Source organism: Uranotaenia lowii, chromosome 2 (genome assembly GCF_029784155.1).
Source record: "Uranotaenia lowii strain MFRU-FL chromosome 2, ASM2978415v1, whole genome shotgun sequence".
Taxonomy (NCBI): domain Eukaryota; kingdom Metazoa; phylum Arthropoda; class Insecta; order Diptera; family Culicidae; genus Uranotaenia; species Uranotaenia lowii.
This window is the reverse complement of record NC_073692.1, coordinates 245419886-245437953: the sequence shown is the minus strand read 5'-3', so window position 1 is coordinate 245437953 and position 18068 is coordinate 245419886. Positions and strand designations below refer to the sequence as shown.

The following is an 18068-nucleotide window of genomic DNA, read 5'->3' as shown; positions in this document are numbered from 1 at the left end:
GTAGAATTGTTTTGAAAATTTCAAGCTTGTTTGAATTCGAATTTATAAACAAATTTAAGGGAAAAGGAATTGTTATATTTTAACCCAAAAACCTTTACAATTTACTTTAGCATGTAAAGACAGTAAGAGAGCATGTAAAGAAGAGTAAAAGAGAAAAAAGAAAATACTAAAAAAAGGGAACTTGAAGCCCTGCAATGCTTTGCCCAATAAATGCTGGTTCATTACATTTTGGATCGTAAAGCTGAATACTACCTGTCTTATTTTATTCATATCCGTCCACCGCGACTTTGGCTTTTTTCTCCACCTTTAAGTTATATCACTTAACAAAAAAATACTATTGAAAAGTAGAAGTTTTCTATACTGTTTTCAGTGCCCTAAAATCTAAGGATTTTAAAGTCCTCAGTTGCATAAAATACTGTTTCGCACTGTTTCCCTTGCCCGAATATCTTCTAAGGAGAATGATGATATGTGACAAAAAAAAAATTTTATTTAATAAGGTACGTTTAATGTTTTTTTTTTATATTTTTTACACAATAATAATACAATATGCCGATTAGATCACATTTCTTGAATGTCTTCTAAAATAGAATATAGCTTCAGTTACAAGCTCAATAATAAATACCACTCGTCACAATCGCTAACACTAAAATGGTAAAACACAATCATTACAAATAGTCTAATATCACTTTAAAAACAAATGAAAGGACATCTAACACAAAATTTACTAATGGTTCCTAGGAAATAATTCCAAAACCTATCATGCTAGCTAGGTTCTCGCATTTGTAGACCACAACGGTGGACGGGGGACGACTCTATCAAATATTTTCGTTTTGTCCTGTCGCTTAATTTAGTTCCTGTCGATTAGCATCAGGAAGACAAGTTTTTTTTTATCTCTAGTTACTATTGTTATTATTGCTGGTACTTTGACTCTTACTGCTAATCAAAGGCACTCCGAAGATTTTTTCCCACGAATGACAAATAGTGGTGACGGCGCTTTCTTTGGCGGTAGCTGTGGCAAAATCAATGCGCCAGGTTTCGTACTTGTCCTCTTGCTCGTCCATGAAATTTAAGCGACAGGACATACTGTTGACGTCCTCCAGCTCAACAAGATTCGTCATCAGTTGGGTATATTTCGATTCTATTTGATGTTTGCTGCTTTCGTTGAGCCACTTTATATCCGGCGCGAGATACAGATTATTATCGGTCAGCAAAAGTGTGGCCAGCTGTAAACTCTGTAATACCTCGTCTGATAAAACCTCACAGAAGTTTATAACCGTCATAAGCTTTACAGTTTCGCTTTTTGTCGCTTTACTAAGCTTACCGGTAAGTACCTCCGATGGCTGATAGTCAAATGTACAATATTCCGGGAGAGGATTATCTGCGGGATCAAAGATTCAATAAATTGATACACTAATCATTCATGCTCGTTTTCAACAAAAATTTACCCGCAAAGAATAAAATGAGACTGTCGGTTCTCAAAATATCCTGTAGAATTATGTGAATCCCACCGACTGCGCTTATTACGAACTTCATGCCTATTTTCCATGGAAGCACTTGAGCGATCCCAACTCGATCGATTGTACCGGCTAGGTACTTTTTCATCCATGTCGAAGGATCGTCGCTGCAAATAAGAAACAAATAAGAAAGCTGAGGTAAAGAAACACACTGATAAAGTTTATTGTTTATTCTACACTTACTTCTCTGCAGCAACTTTTTTCATAACGTAAAATTTGGTGGTAGACATAATGAAAAATCCATCGAAACCTGCTGGCCATTCGTCGACTTGGTTATCATCGAAAACCACACAGGAAACCAACCATTTGAGTGATTCATTGGCGTCTTCAAACAGATTCTGATACAAGTACAATTTCAGCCTGTGGTCAACATTGGCATAATCGGTGTACGAATACCGCATCGGTTCGAAGGCGATCTTGAGAGACGAATCAGTTTTGTTGAGTTTGGGTGCCTTGGACATTAGCATATTGGTAGATTGAAACAGACCACCGAGCATAGTGCCGATTACCGAGTTTTCCGATTTAGCTACAGGAGAACTAATAGAGATATTTTTATTCGCTTGTGTTTCTTGTCGCACCTTCTGAACGTTTGATTCTCCGGCTGACGCATTAGTCTTTTGATCTGTGAAAATAAGGTAAAAAATATATATATAGTTTGTTGAATGAACGCACCACAAATACCTTGATTAGATTCATAAGCTGTGCATACGCTGTCCGTAACTGATCCCGATGAACTGCTCTCAGTAAGATTCGCAGCCGATAGAAAAGACTTTTTGTGTTGCAGACCAGCTTTAGAACCTGTCATGACTTCTTTATGGCTTGATTCCGTTAGCGTGGGAGCATCTTCAATTTTGATTATCTTATTAAAAGTATCCGATACCTTGGTCATGAGATCATGAGTGGATGTCTCCTGATTGATCAATGTGTTGGATATATTAAAATTTTCATCGTTCACCGTTTCTTCGTCGTCCATCAGAAGAAGTTTTCTTTCTTCGGAATGTTTTCTGCTCGGGTAACATCTAGAACAGGCAACGAGAAAAAGTCACGACTTCGTGTCTACCACAAATTACTGTTGATTATCAATCTCTTACCCCCGATCCAACACTTCGATGCTACTCTGACTAGGATTGCTGAGAATTTCTATATCACTTTCATTGCCTAGTAGATCCATGTCCCGATCGCGTTCGGAATTGGTGCTACCGGCTACGCTTCGATTAGAATCACAGCTACTGGGTTGGGAAATCCGAGAGCATGAGGAGGAATCATTCAAGGAGTTTGTCGATCCTAAAAAAGTTGATGGCTTTAATTTAGCTGATAGATAACTATAATTAAGAAACAAATTAATTTCTTTATGTGGTTTCAAGATTTTGGAAGAAAAAGTGATGGCTAAATGATTTTCTGAAGTTGTAGTATTGGCAAAAGAGTAAGAATGATTGGAATAGTGAGTTAAACACAGCAGTGAAACTTTCTAACGTAAGCACCGTATTCTATTTACCTTTTTTGTTCTCGATATATTCTTGTTCGTTACCGTTGAACGATACATTGTGATAAATAACTATTATATGCAATAAGTTGCAAAAAGTAGGTTTTTTAGCACGAGTTGTAAATATATCTAACAAGGCTCGTTTCTTGTGGGACATAAACTGTACGTGCTATTGACAAGATAGCGCCAGCCATGTTTAGATAACGGAGCCCCAGAAAATACACTCGGAACCCAAGCACGGCTGCTGTAACGACGAACATGTTGAATCCCTTAAAAAAACATATCGGTATCGAATTTTAAATACGGCAAATGTGCCAACATCACTGTTTCCAGAAAAAAACGCGTTTAAAGTTTGACATCTCGATAAGATCCCAGCAAAAATTTTAGTTTGTTTTCTTTATTTCTAGAAAACCAAATATTCTTTAGATAATTTTGTCCAATCCAAATGTAGATCTTCGAACGTATTTATTCACCCAGCTGATAACTGATGATTTGTTTACACTTCCAATATGTATTTGAGCCAATTTGAATCAAGAGAAAGCACGTTTTAATTCGTATGGAATTAAAATTTATATGTTATTCTGAACTTTTTCCAGACAAATCTATTTACTGACAATAACTGACCAATTTTTTTTTATCGATTGTTCATTTTTATTTGAAAAGATATAAACTATACGCATGAGGAAAATGTTGTATAAGTCTATCTCCAAAATATTTTAATTGATACTTTATTACAAAAGTGAATAGAGAATCGTTCAAAAAATATAATGTGATAGGAATTAGACTTTTCAAAATAATATAGATACATAACGTTAAAGTACTGTTTAAACATCTATAAGCTTACTCAGTTTGTTTTTGAATGATGACACGCGTCCATCCAGCAAGACTGCAAAATGATAGCATTTGATTTATGCATGATTTTGATTGAAATGTAAAAAAGATTCTTCGCCATCACTGTCTTTGTTTGATATTATGCATATTCTCAGTAAGTATGTATATCATGTAGCATTAGCTCTCAATCTTGTAGAATAGTGACATTATTTCAGATTTTAACTATAAAACGTGCCATCTACAAGCAGCACTTACCTATACTTTGTTTAGATCCGCTGTCTTGCAAAAAAGTTGCTAAGCCCGATGTCCCCGGCACAGGTTGATTCGAATCTTCAGGAACGCCAGCTAAAACGTTCTTAGTAGCAACACCACTAACACTCGGTTTCGCTTCTTCATCCAAAATTTCCTTGGGAGGAGATTCCTTTATCTCGATACAATAACCTCCTTTGCACTCCGGACATTGAAGATCTGCAACAGTTATAACTTCTAATAAACTGCGCCGATCTTTAAAAAAAATCAAAATACTAATAACGACATACCATCAACTGCCTTATTGTTGCTTATTTCACGAGAAAATTTAGCATTGCAGACGACACATTTGTACAGCTTTTGGTTCATCTCGGAGAGTGGTCGTTTAGACAATATGTCTCGAAGGTAGCTTTCCAGTTCCTGGCAGTTATGTTCTTCAATTTCGTATGTCCGCACTTTTTTATCCTTCTTGATAGTGTCAAATAAGAGCGTTATGGTGTTGGACGTTGGACGCTCGCATGCTTGTAACGTTTTGATGCCCCAACGAGTTTTGGTTCTGAAATATCGAAATTCAAGTTTGTACCTCTTTGTGATAATATATAATTTGAATCATTGTCTAAAAAGAGTAAGATTACCTTCCATTGTCTTTTTCTCGTATGCTTAAATCTGATATTATCAAGCAGAGTTCCACTGGATTACCTTTGATTTTAACAATATAGCATTTTTCATTGTCTTCTTCCTCCGATTCTGTAAGTAATTATTGAAATTTTAATTATTTAACCCTTAGGTAAATTATGCAATTTCCTACCTGAATCAATTTTATCGTTATTAGAGTAGATATTCGTCAGATCCAACGAGCTTCTCGTATTTTCCAAAGTCGTACTTAATATCGATTGGTAGTGCGAATCACTCTCATTCATTACGCTTCGAAAATCGGATTCGTTTGCCTTCCCCTCTGAATCAACACACCGATCACGCGGTGGTCGTATGGGAGATTCAAATGTCTCCACCAGCGTCGATTGATCTCGATCGACCGGCGTCGAAGTTAGCATCATCATATTGCCAATTTCATCAGCATTGTTGCTAGCTCTAGAATTTGAGGCCATTTCGATTGGAGCAGCAATAGAACTGAGAGAAGATTTTTTCTTATTTCGCTGGTTGTCGCTTTCATAATGCATGACGCTTTCAAATTCCTTATCTTTTAGCGGATCAAAACCGATCACATTTTTCACCATATCTCCCGCTTGGCTCTGAAGCCATTCACTACCAAATTGTTGGCGAATATTCTCGAGCTGTTTTTTGGTCTCTAGATGATCACGACTCGATTCTACAAATTTCAAGAAATTAAGACATGACAATAAGAAGGTTACTTACATTTGAATCAAGTATACCCAAATTAGATCCTGATGGGTTCAAAACAGGTTTTGCTGCTTTTGGAGTTATAGGTTCTTCATTCGTTACATCATCTTCGGAAATTATTGCGCGCCGAACCTTTATTCTCTTTTGGCTTGTGATCGAAGAGCTCATATCATCTGTGAAAAGCATATTCAAAAATAATTCAAATTAAATGACAACAAAAAACGTAAACGAATAAAAATAAATCATCATTCAAGCACCTTTTATTTTCATAATTTACCATCTCACGAACAACAATCAATCACATATTCAACACATTACCTTTAATATTCCCTGATTCGTTTTTATCTTTATATGAAAGACTTATAGATAAACGTTAACCAAAATTTAAAAAGGCAAAACAACTGCTGCTTATGAAAAACTGAATCCGACTTACCTCTAGAGTCAAATTGAAAACTTTTCTTGGACGAAACGCTTCCCGTCGGTGTGTTCACAACGCTCTTTCTTTTCGGAGTATTGAATCCGCTTGAAGAAACACTGCCAGGACTTTTTGGTGCCAAAATAGCACTATAGCTGTCGTAGTTTCCAGTAAGAGTTTTTTCGAATTTCGACAACAGCTCATCGTCCAAAACAAACTTTACGTTTGAGGTATTTTTATTCAAATAACGAGCCGTTGCTTGTCTGTGTTTACTGTGGCAAGCCAAAGGATTATCCTTGACGTTGAGGTACCTCAACAAAGACAATGTACTAACTGGCAAAAGTGCAGAGTGGTCCACAATACAATTACCAGAAACATCGAGTTCTGTTAGACTCAGCAAACGTGAAATTCCAGCCAAATCTTCGATAAAGTTATTTGAAATGTAAAACATTTGAAGTTTTTTAACAGTGTCCACGTGAAATGTTGGAATATGCGTTAGCCGGTTAAAACTCAAATTAAGCATTCGAAGATTAGGAAGCCATTTTATTGCAGAAACGCTTACAATCTGATTATGACTCAAGTTTAAATGCTCCAGCCAAGGGGTGAATTCAAGTGAGCTGTCGATGTGGTCCAACATATTGTAAGAAAAATTGGCAACCTTGAGTTCGTTCCACGTGAAACCATTACTATTGTCTCCTCCACATGAAACTATAAAATCTTTCACGTGTGATATGCTTCGTATGCAGATAATTTCGTTGAGCTGTGATCTCACCTGCTGAATACCAGTTACTTGACTGATTGGAAGTTTCTGAATTTCTAGTTTGCGCAAGTTTCGAAACTTGCTTATATCAACTTCATATTCGTATGGATCGTCGTTAATGTACTGATTTAGACTCAAGATTATAGTTTTCTGTACGAAGTCATAAATAAATTGTAAATCCCTAAACACGTCTGACTTGGCATTGTTCGGCTTCACTACTTGAAAACTTTGAGGAGGAAGTATCTCATTCTTGTCCACTATCAAACTAAACGAATCGTTCAACGCCCGCAACATGGATGCTGAAATGAAGGCCATCTCATGAAAAGAACGCAATTGAACTCAAAAGGTTACATTCAACTCACCTGATAAAGATAGTTTATATTCGTAGTTCAGCACCTTATCCCCGCTTTCTTTCAGCAGCTTAGCCAAGGCAGTTATCTGTTTTGGATCCATTGTTAAACCGACTTTATGCGGATATCTGAATGCTACTCCTTATGTTAATCAACTGATCAACATACTAATTGTTATCTAAAAGGATAAATTTATAAGCTTTATTAAGGTGGCATAGTAAAAACAAACCAGAAATTAAAAATATTTTGATTTCAGTTACAAGTTATTTGTTTGTGTGTGTGAAATCGCGCAACTTGTTTTGAATGTGTTGCTACAAAGAAAAAAGAAAGCTTTTGCAGAAACAAATTTAGAAAAAGTTTTTCATCCGTTTTCCACAGCCTAATTGTTATGAATTTATATTACTCACCGAATACTACTCTTAAAGTACCTTTTCCACAGTTTTCAAAAATTTCACACCAAAGTTAAAACGTTTAAGCGAAAAACAAACGAGCCCAGACCCATCAAGCTACAGCAATCGCGAATAAATTTCAAGTAAATCAGCTGTCATCCAGTCATCATCATCATCGAATCATCGCGATACACACGCAAGCATAAAATAGCTGAGGCATGAAGAAATTAACCCCCAGTTTGAGTTTTTGGATTCTTCATGCTACATTTTGAGTTGTAGGAACTGGAAATCTTTCAGTAGTTAAAGAAGTCGCAGCTAAACATTTCGAAAATGTAAGATACGTTTTTCATGCAGTTTTTGAGGTTAATTTTCCCGTCTCATCTGTACAGGTCAGAGGTGACAGGTGTTATGATTTTTCAGGGTTTGTCCTTATTTTCGAGAGACCGTTTTTGTTTTTCAAAAACTCTGTAATTGATCTGATTTTTGGAAAATGATCTTCAAAATGTCCTGAATTGTCCCGATTTTCAAAATACCATCACAATAACAATCGATTTTATAGTAAGTTGTTGCTTTTTTGCTAAAAACACGAACTGATTCATAACCGACTGTTTCCCAATTATGAATTAAATTTATTTGAAATTATGTTTTTGCCAAGATCAATATCTAACATTTGTACATTCTTTGTTTAGAGTGTAATCAAAACAAAAATTATTACACCAACACAGCTACAAAAATCATTTCATGAAAGAAAATCGCTCCTTGATTCTGTCAATTTTTTGTTCAACGCGATTTAGAACAAAATTGTTTTGGGTAGTGCATGTTATTTATTTTACTTGTGGAAAAAACTTTTTGAATTATGCTCTTTTGGGCTGATTGGTGTGTAATTTGGTTATTTTGTGCAACGCTGTGAAATAAACAGGAGCAACTAATCGTGACGGTGAGTTTTTTTCGTTGAAATTGTTAACATTTTTTGTTCGACGCCTAGGGGATACTCCATTGTGTTAATGAATTTCAAGCAAAAACATTTCAGCAGCAACATGTGAAAAGGGTATAAAAGACAAAGTAAACAAAACCGGTTTTCAGTGGATTCAAATAGCCCAATATAAGCTCTACTTAACACAAAAACCGTTTTTAGTTTTTCAGATTTCGTAAGGTTTATAATGCAGTTTGAGTAAAGGATCTAAAAAATTTAGAGCCATAAAATGACATTATCCTCACACAGATTGTTTTATACACCCTTTACTCCACAACAAAGCAAACGTTCTAGATGCAAAACATTAAAAGAAGAAGAATACGGAAAGCTATTCACTTACTCCTATAGCGAGAACCATAAGCCTTTGTCAAAAAAATAGGGGAAATTTCATCCCCATCTCACTCACACATATGAGACATACAGTACAAAGCGAAGGGTGTATAAAACATTTAGACGAATTTCATACTCCAGCTGGGGTCTATAAACAATTGCGAGCTATTTTTACATGATAAAACCGTCGTATCGATGAAAACATATTTAGAATGATCCTACGCACCGTTTTGACCATAAAGACTTGGGCGATTCTTCGTGAATTTTAATTAGCGATTTAAAAAAAATTGCAAAATTTTCAAACGCGTTTTTCTCGAAACGTCATAAATGAACATAGACCCTTTTCACGTGTTGGTGCTGATTTCTTGTGAAAATCATGAATCAAGGTGTTCTTTCTTTAGTTGAACATGAGAAATAGCCTTGTTTTACCGTCATTGCATATTTATCCAAAGGGTATTACTACTCTGTAGAATTACTGAGGTACCAGTTTTAGTTCGTTTCACCATGTTCTTTTTACGATGAAAATTTCTACTGCAAGCTTTTATTAAAAACAATTGTCTCAAGCAGCTTCGCGGTTTATTTATATATAATCAGTAATCTGTTTCAAACTACACAAGGGAAGCAAAAACTATAGATTATGCAATTCAAGTATATTGTAATTGTAATATTGTTCTTTATAGATTTAACTCAGCCCATCGATATAAAATCATAATTAGAGTCAAGAAAATATACCCCAAATTTTTAAAATCTAACAGAAGCTATCAAGATTGTTAAGAATTTGTAAATCTAAAAGATAAGTTGGGATTGTTGAGGTTTAAACAAATAATTTATTTCTAAGATGTATTTTAAGATTTATTATCGTAAAAATTGCTAAATATTTAGGTTTTTGCTTTTCTCTATGAATAATTACGCCATTATTTTTATTTTACATGTATTTTTAAAACTTAACATTAAAAAAAAATCACAGACAGCGTCAGACTAGAATTGTTGTTGCATCCGATGATTCCCAGCATGGCGATGTTCTACAGATCTGTAGCATCTGTAGCGCCCTCGAATGGTCCTGGAATATTATGATTTTTCGCATTACGGAAGGACAAGGGCGGGTTTAAGACTGGCCTCTATTTACTCCCCAAGCATCTACTACATGTGTCTTTCGCATTAAAAATATTAAAAATAAAAAGGACAGCTCTCACCATGTTCAAGAACTCCATCTTCAGCTATTGTTAGTTAAATCCTTGGGCTGACAACCACATTATGCGAAACCATCGTCTTGGTTCAATGCTATTAGGAGATGACTTTAAGGTTGTCCGAGTTCTTCCAACTCGACGCTAGTTAGTCATCGTCGAACTAAAGGATTCGTAGCTAGTGCATGCAACGATACATAAAATGAAAAACAAAAAAAAAGAAAATATTACCTTCATATCATCTACCAATATCTAAAAAGAAGCCTAGCTCAAACTAATAATACATCAAACTCAAATTCATAGTAGAAGTAAGCTACATCATTCCTATCACAGCGTCACAGAATCATGCAATTTCACCTAAATATAGATATGACAGTCTATCTAACCATTTGAGCATCGCTCTACCAGCCGCACAAATTTACTTTTGAATGAGATTTAAAAAATAATTTACCAAGACTGTATCTTTTGCTTTGAACTGTCGTAAATGGTCGTTTTATACAACACAACAACACAGGAGACAGATTCATTCCACAAACCCTTAACCACAATAGAAAATGGGCTTGTGATATAGCTTAGTTGGCAAGTCAGAATTGCTTTCTGAGGCGATGTCCGTGAGTTCGAACCGAGTTTTTTGAAAAACAAAATACAAATAAAATAAAATAGATCTACCTAAATTGAGTCGTTTGCTATTAAATTTTAAATCGATTGACCGTGCCAAAAAAAAACCGTTTATTAGTTTTCGTTTCGATGCGATACAAACTCACGTCATTGTTGCAAAGCATATTTGACAGTTTATAAGACCCCCTTTTTTGTCGTTTGATACAAATATTGAAATCAGAAATCAATTGACACAGCCCAGCCCCAAAAAACCGTGTATAAATTTCGACTCGGTCTTTGCAGATCGATGGCCTCTTTTCCGAACTTATGTCTGAAATCAATTGCCCTTCCTTCAAAACTACCGTGTGCAAATTTTTCAAACCAATTTATTGCATAATAACGTCAATATCGCAAAAAAAACAGTGATTAGGTGATATGGACGTGCTCTTTGGCCGACCCCTGACCCAAAATTGGATAATTTTAATCAATTGTTTTCATCTCAATCCGAAAAATTTGATACCTGAAATCGTTTGCACATCATTCAAAATTCTTGTGTATCAATTTTCATCTGAATCCGATGTATTATATCGCAAAAAAGCGAACAGTTAATATGGACGACCCCTTTGACTTGCCCCTTATACAAAATTTGATACCGGCAATCGATTGCGTGTCCTTAAAAATATCCGAGTGCAAATTTTCTTCTCAATCCGATGAATAATAACGTCAATAGCACAAAAATATTGAAAACTTAATATGGACGACCCCTGACCCGAAACTCAATACCTGAAATCCATTTCTTATCTCTCAAAACCCCCATGTGCAAATTTTCATCACGATCCGACGAAAAATAACGTCAATATCGCTAAAACAACATTTGTGTTGTATGGATGACCCCCTTCAAAAGAGGTCGTCCGAAAATCTAAAAACATTTTTCATCATTCCTGGTCCTAATGAGCACCCATGCCAAATTTCAGCTCTCTAGCTCTTAACCCTCATCCGCATTAGATTTCATTACCCTAATCAGCACTAGGAGTGTCAATTTGACACTCCAAGCTAAAATCGTCATAACTCTTTTTATATCTTACCGATTAAAATGATACTTATACCACTAAAAACCTTGTAATGTCAGTAAAATATGTTTAAAACACAAGACTTTTTGTGACCATTTCATAAAAAAAAAATTTAAAAAATATTTCTTGGCTTCATGATGTAGACATTAATTTCAGCTTTCATATGCATAAGGCAAATATTTTTTGGACGTGTAATATATGAACTACAGCAGTTTTCCTGAGGCATGTTTTTTGGGATTTTTTTTCTTTCATGCGGAATCACGAGAAAACTAGAAGCTTTAGTTATGGGACAGTGGGGAATCATGGGTAACTTTTTTTCGTTGTTCCATAACTTCTTTATTATAAAAAATAAATTGAAAATAAAAAATGGTATGGTTTTCTACATTTTCAAGGTATCATAAGGTATTTTTTTAAATTTTTTAATAAGTTATTTTCCCCAAATTCTGACTGTTTTAAAAAAGCAATATTTTTTGGATTTTGAAAAATGGCGGGGAATCGTGGGCCACCAAATCAAAATTGACCAAATAACATGCAAAGTTTATAAGTTGACACAAAACTGTGATTTCCTAACTAATTTCGTTATTTTAAAGCAATTTCAGATGATGAAATAAAAAAGAAAGCTGTGTATGATCGCATAGATTCCAAAACCTGGCTCGCGAACGTTTTAGAAAAATTTCTTATATAGGATGGACAAAATATTATTCATAATTCTTCATTTGGCATAAGAAAACTTTACAGATAGTTAAAACGTATTTTAAGTTCTGAATGTGTATAAAAACATGAAAATATAGGTGGTTTAAGATGTGTGGCCCACGATTCCCCACAAGCTATGATTTGCAAACTGGTTGCGTTTGTGTGACTTATTGATGTTTCATCAAAAATTCCTTTTCCACGTGAAAGATCATGACAAAACTAAGATATAAGCGTATGAGCATATTTTTGTTATGCACTTTAGGTTTCCCATCGATGAAATCAGCGGGTGTTTTTTAATTATGTAAGTAAATTTTTCTAACTTTTTTAAGCTTGATAAATATAAGAAGTATATGATGCGTATTTCAGTCAACAACATATAGGAACACATGCTCACGCAAAGCGACGACGATGACAGTTGGTTTGAGATTTTTATCTCAACTCACATCTGAGATATTAAAAGTGGCCCACGTTTTCCCATGGCCCACGATACCCCACTCTCCCCTATATATATAATGTTCTGAACATATTTTACTGACATTACAAGGTTTCTATTGATATAAGTTTTATATGAAATTCATAATAATTCAAACGACTTAAATAGATTTTACTTTTAGAGTGTCAAAATGACACTCTAAGTCGGAAAAGGGAGTTTTTTTGTCCAGGCTTCCAGGGTTCGTCCATAAATAAAGTAAAGATGCAATATTAAAGAGCTTTTGAATTCATTTAGGGTACCCGAAGAAATTTTTGTTTTTTTAAGTTTCTGAAAAAAGTTACAAGCCTTCAAACTTGCAATAGTGTCAAAATGACACTCTAATGCGGATGAGGGTTAAGGCGGCTGAGCCTATTGAAGACAAACATACAAACGAACAAACAAACAAACTTACTTACTTACTTACTTAATGATCCCGCGCCGATCCTCCGGTGCATATGGTAAAAGACCTCCACTGTTGACGATCCGGAGCCAGCGTCTTCACCTGGTCCCATTCAAGAAAACAAACCAACGGAAATTACTTTTTATGTACATACTAGCTGATCCCATACGAACTCCGTTTCGCTTTCAACTTGGAATATGTCATGAACAGTTTGTCTGAAAGTCAATTGAAAAACATATTTCAGATGCACTTTCGAATTCATTTTTTAAGTAATAATTGCAAAAATATTGGACGATCAATTTACCGTCCAAAAAACCCCGTGTATAAATTTCCACTCGATCGTTGCATAACAACGCAATTATTGCCAAAAAGTTAAACCCTTATTCGGTGGCCTCTTATACAATCTTTGATATCTGAAATCCATCCCTCAAAACTCCCGTGTGCAAATTTTCATAGCAATCCATTGCATAATAACGTCAATATTACTTACTTACTTACTTAATGATCCCGCGCCGATCCTCCGGTGCATAGGGCCGTGGTAAAAGACCTCCACTGTTGACGATCCGGAGCCAGCGTCTTCACCTGGTCCCAGTCAAGATTCTCGTCGACAGTTCGGATTTCAGCGGCTAGGCTTCGCCGTCACGAGTTTCTGGGTCTGCCTCTTCTTCGATGACCTTCTGGATTCCAATCTAGCGCCTCTCTGCAAATCTCGTTTTCATCTCTTCGCAGCGTGTGCCCAATCCATCTCCACTTACGTTCCCGAATCTCGATTTCTAGCGCCCTTTGATGACACCGGCGATGTAGTTCCTCATTCGAGATCCAATTGCCAGGCCACCAAGCGCGGATGATATTCCGCAGGCAGCGGTTTACAAATACTTGCAGTTTTCGCGTCGTTACCGCATATGTGCACCAAGTTTCGCACCCGTACAGCAATACGGATTTGACGTTTGAGTTGAAGATTCGGATTTTCGTTCGTAGAGAGATCTGGCGTGACCGCCAGATGTTTCGGAGACTCGCAAACGCAAATCGGGCCTTTCTTATCCGGGTTTCGATGTCTTTTCTGGTACCACCATCAGGCGTTATCTGGCTACCAAGATACTGGAAGCACTCCACTTTCTCAACTTGTTGCCCAGCTACGTCAATATTGCTAAACAAATAATAAATATGGACGACTCCTTTCTTCGACCCCTGGCAAACATTTGATATCTGAAATCGATTGTCCGTCCCTGAAAACTACCGTGTGCAAATTAACAATGAAAAGGTCATATGGACGACCCCTTTGGCCGACCCTCTATTTTAATTTGGATAAGTGAAACCAATTGTTTGTCCCTTATAACTCCTGTGTGCAAATGTTGATCCCAATCCGATGTATAAAAACGTCAATATCACAAAGATATTGAAAAGTTAATATGGACGACCCCTTTCGCCGGCCCCTTACAATAAATTTGATACCTCAAATCGATTCCACGTCACTCAAAACTATCGTGTACCAATCAATGTTCCGAAAATCAATCATTTTCGATCAGCCATGCTTTCCTTTATTCAGAGCCAAAAAATCGAAGCAGTCAATTTTTCCTCTCTAACCAAATCATATAAACAATCATGCATGACAACGACGCAGCTGTATTGGATACATTCCAACAAAACATGATGTGGTAAAGAAGGACGCAGACTATCAGCAACGAACGTCTCGATGGTAATTGCATTTTTTGATGGTTTTCAACCTTCAGATTCAGATTTCAGATTCAGATTTCAGATTCAGATTTCAGATTCAGATTTCAGATTCAGATTTCAGATTCAGATTTCAGATTCAGATTTCAGATTCAGATTTCAGATTCAGATTTCAGATTTCAGATTCAGATTTCAGATTCAGATTTCAGATTCAGATTTCAGATTCAGATTTCAGATTCAGATTTCAGATTCAGATTTCAGATTCAGATTTCAGATTCAGATTTCAGATTCAGATTTCAGATTCAGATTTCAGATTCAGATTTCAGATTCAGATTTCAGATTCAGATTTCAGATTCAGATTTCAGATTCAGATTTCAGATTCAGATTTCAGATTCAGATTTCAGATTCAGATTTCAGATTCAGATTTCAGATTCAGATTTCAGATTCAGATTTCAGATTCAGATTTCCGATTCAGATTTCCGATTCAGATTTCAGATTCAGATTTCAGATTCAGATTTCAGATTCAGATTTCAGATTCAGATTTCAGATTCAGATTTCAGATTCAGATTTCAGATTCAGATTCAGATTTCAGATTCAGATTTCAGATTCAGATTTCAGATTCAGATTGCAGATTTCAGATTCCGATTTCTGATTATAGTTTCTGATTAAAATTTCAGAATATTTGTTACTTAAATCATAGATTTTGTTTCTCCTACAGTAGACACTGCTTAAAATAAAAGAAAAGAACCATGATAACATTCAAAACAAATGTATCACTGAAGAATTCTAATGATAAAATATCTAAAAAGATTCAGGAAGTTTATTTCAATTTGGAGAAATAATCTTTCTCTATTTTTAAATCAAAACATTTACTACGCAAAGAGGTATCATCATAAGCAACACAATCAATCAACAAACCACGCGGCGAAACGGCAGTTCCTCCTGCTGCTGGGTTAGGTTGGGTGGTAGATTTGGTGAGCAACAAAAAGAGACCTAAAGGATTTGTTTCTCCCGCGGCTGCGTTAGGGGTGCGAGATTTGTACACCAACCTGCTGAAAACGTGGGCCAAACTGGTTAAAATCTGGCAGCTTTCAGTAAATTCGACAAACACTACATAAAAACACTATATAAAAAAAAGTTACCAATTTGAGTTCAAATTTTAGAGAAATCACGCTATCAAAATCCCGTAAACCCACCGACACGAAGGGGAGTTTGAAAAATGACAATAAAGATGTGAGTTTCATTACAATATAGGGTAAAACTGTACAAAACGCACCAGTTAAGCATAATCGCTATTTACAGCGATACCCATCATCTATGAACCAAATTGAAAGTATACTACGATTCAGGGATCAGGTTTACGTCTTATCAAATAGAAATAATATGATGAAAACACGATTTTGGTTATATTTTTGTAAAAATCTTAAACAGCCAGAAAACAAGCCGCGGGGTAGAACGTCAAAACTAATGGACAGAACGCACCATACCGAAAGTGTGGTGAGAAATGGAACTATGATTATACGGAATATAATAACTGAAACATCAAATTTTTGATAACATGTTTATCGTATTTTTGTAAACTAACCATACTTTGGTAAAAAATCATGTATTATTACTTAATTTATCGAAAATTTTGCTTTTCAAAATTCACTTTTTTATATCCTTATAGATAAAACGCCTTCAGTTAGGCAACGAAATTCAATTTCTTGACAGATATCGCTTCAAACATGGCGGCAGATAATTTTTTCGAGTCGAATATTGGTGCACCTTTTTACTCGAACAAGGACGAAATTTGTTATAATTATGCATTGATATCGTAATTTGTGAGTCAGCAAATAAAAAGAATGGCATTTTGTTTTGATATTTGGTTTTTCTCAAAAGTTAACAGCATTCAAAATTTGAGCGAAAAACACGTGGTCTTGTGGGCATTCTGCCCCAATTTTGATATGCTTGATTTTAGTTAAAATTTGATTGAAGTTAGTAAAATACAACCAAATATTTATAGTCTTCCGAAAATGCATGCGAGTGGAAAATCGATAAGCTGTAATTTCATCAGATTGCCCAGACCAGTTTACCATAAAACCTTAAATGTTAATCATGAAAAATAATAGGTTCCACGCTGATTCCATTAATCCTTCTGTTTCTAAGAAGTAAACCCGTTTTTTGTGACCTTTTCATCTAATGAAGGATGAAAAAGCTTGTTTGCTACAATATAGAGATGTACCGAATAGTGGTATTCGGCGAACGGCCAAATACCGAATAGTGACCTTTTCAAATATTCGGCCGAATATTCGGTCGAATATTCTGTTGAATTTTTAATACAAAACAACACAATATATTCATTTTTCTTCTATTTCTGCCATCTAAATGCCCCTCATGTTTTTAAGTCGATTATTTCCAACCAGATGTATAATTCATCAGATCTTTTTTAAGTAGAGATCTCTTTGATATTCAAAATGTCACCATTAGCTTGAAGGAAATCTGATGACTTGTCGCTTCTAGGATGTTTATAAAAAATGAGGTTGGTTTCCACTGAAATCTGGGACAAAACATTCCAAAACAGGTGTCAAGCTATTTGAATTTGCTTTTTTCTATATCGAATTAGATGACAGGGCTGGTAGCGAGTCACTTTTTAGTGACTTGGTCACTTTTTTTGGGTCAGTCACTAAAAAGTCACTTTTTTCATCATTTGGTCACTAAAGTCACTATTTTCCGAAAAATGGTCACTTTTATCACCAAAAGTCACATTTTTCACCGATAATAAACCAATGAAAGAGTAATTTGAATTGCGCGTGTTAATATTGAGGGTAGTAACGGTAAATTACTTGATCAGTCAATCAGAAATTTTTTTCGCCTCCGGCGGAATTTCAGCATGAATCACCATTGGCTTGAGACATTTCGATCTACGACATTATTTGACGTTCGTGAATTGAAACTAACTTTGATTGTAGATTCTAGTTTTTAGTTCAATCAACCTTTTGTATTGGAACTCAAAACTTTATATACAAAAACCCTATCTCGTCCTTAGTTAGAAGGGGTTTTTATTAAGAAGTGTAACTAAGATTGAGATTGAAACGAACCATTTTTTTATGAAAAAAATTTTTTTATGTCATAACAAAGGTTATGATTATATGAAATATTCTTTAAAAAACAATTTCAGACTCAATTTTATTTCGTGTTTTTTGTTCTTCTAAATACTTAAAAAAAGGGTTGTAAAAATTTACACAAGGCCACAAAAATTAAATTTTTTTAGCTGCAATGAATTTAAACGGTAATTTCAACTAATTTGGGTTCCCCGAATCTAAATATGTATGCAATATTTCTATCA

At 35.3% G+C, this 18068-nt stretch overlaps 2 protein-coding genes across 4 annotated transcripts in view; one reads left to right on the top strand and one right to left on the bottom strand.

The window, feature by feature from the left end:
* Positions 1-498: 498 nt before the first annotated feature.
* LOC129746859 (uncharacterized) lies at positions 499-7505 on the bottom strand. 3 transcript variants are annotated; one of them, XM_055740764.1, is made up of 14 exons: positions 7390-7505; positions 6974-7139; positions 5870-6910; positions 5469-5609; positions 4886-5404; positions 4713-4824; positions 4368-4633; positions 4084-4296; positions 3842-3883; positions 2606-2798; positions 2196-2533; positions 1698-2136; positions 1446-1621; positions 499-1378 (listed from the first exon to the last, which is right to left on the bottom strand). In XM_055740764.1, exons 2-14 carry the CDS (start codon positions 7062-7064, stop codon positions 894-896), a joined length of 4056 nt encoding a protein of 1351 aa, XP_055596739.1. In that variant the 5' UTR covers positions 7065-7139; positions 7390-7505; the 3' UTR covers positions 499-893. The 3 variants fall into 3 exon arrangements, with proteins under 3 accessions (XP_055596739.1, XP_055596738.1, XP_055596740.1); XM_055740763.1 differs by having other exon boundaries at positions 7369-7500; XM_055740765.1 differs by lacking the exon at positions 3842-3883 and having other exon boundaries at positions 7369-7500.
* Positions 7506-8116: 611 nt separating this feature from the next.
* LOC129744295 (PI-PLC X domain-containing protein 3) overlaps positions 8117-18068 on the top strand; it is a 35790-nt gene continuing 25838 nt past the window's right edge. Inside the window, exon 1 of the mRNA XM_055736752.1 lies at positions 8117-8287. The gene's annotated coding sequence lies outside the window, so the exon portion shown is untranslated. The remainder of the gene's footprint in view (positions 8288-18068) is intronic.

Coding starts and splice junctions, on each gene's coding strand:
- LOC129746859 (XM_055740764.1), bottom strand. CDS start 7,064: ATGGATCCAAAACAGATAACTGCCTTGGCTAAGCTGCTGAAAGAAAGC. Junction 3,884..4,083: donor CGGATCTAAACAAAGTATAG/GTAAGTGCTGCT, acceptor ATCATTTTGCAG/TCTTGCTGGATGGACGCGTG. Junction 1,379..1,445: donor TCTCATTTTATTCTTTGCGG/GTAAATTTTTGT, acceptor TTGATCCCGCAG/ATAATCCTCTCCCGGAATAT.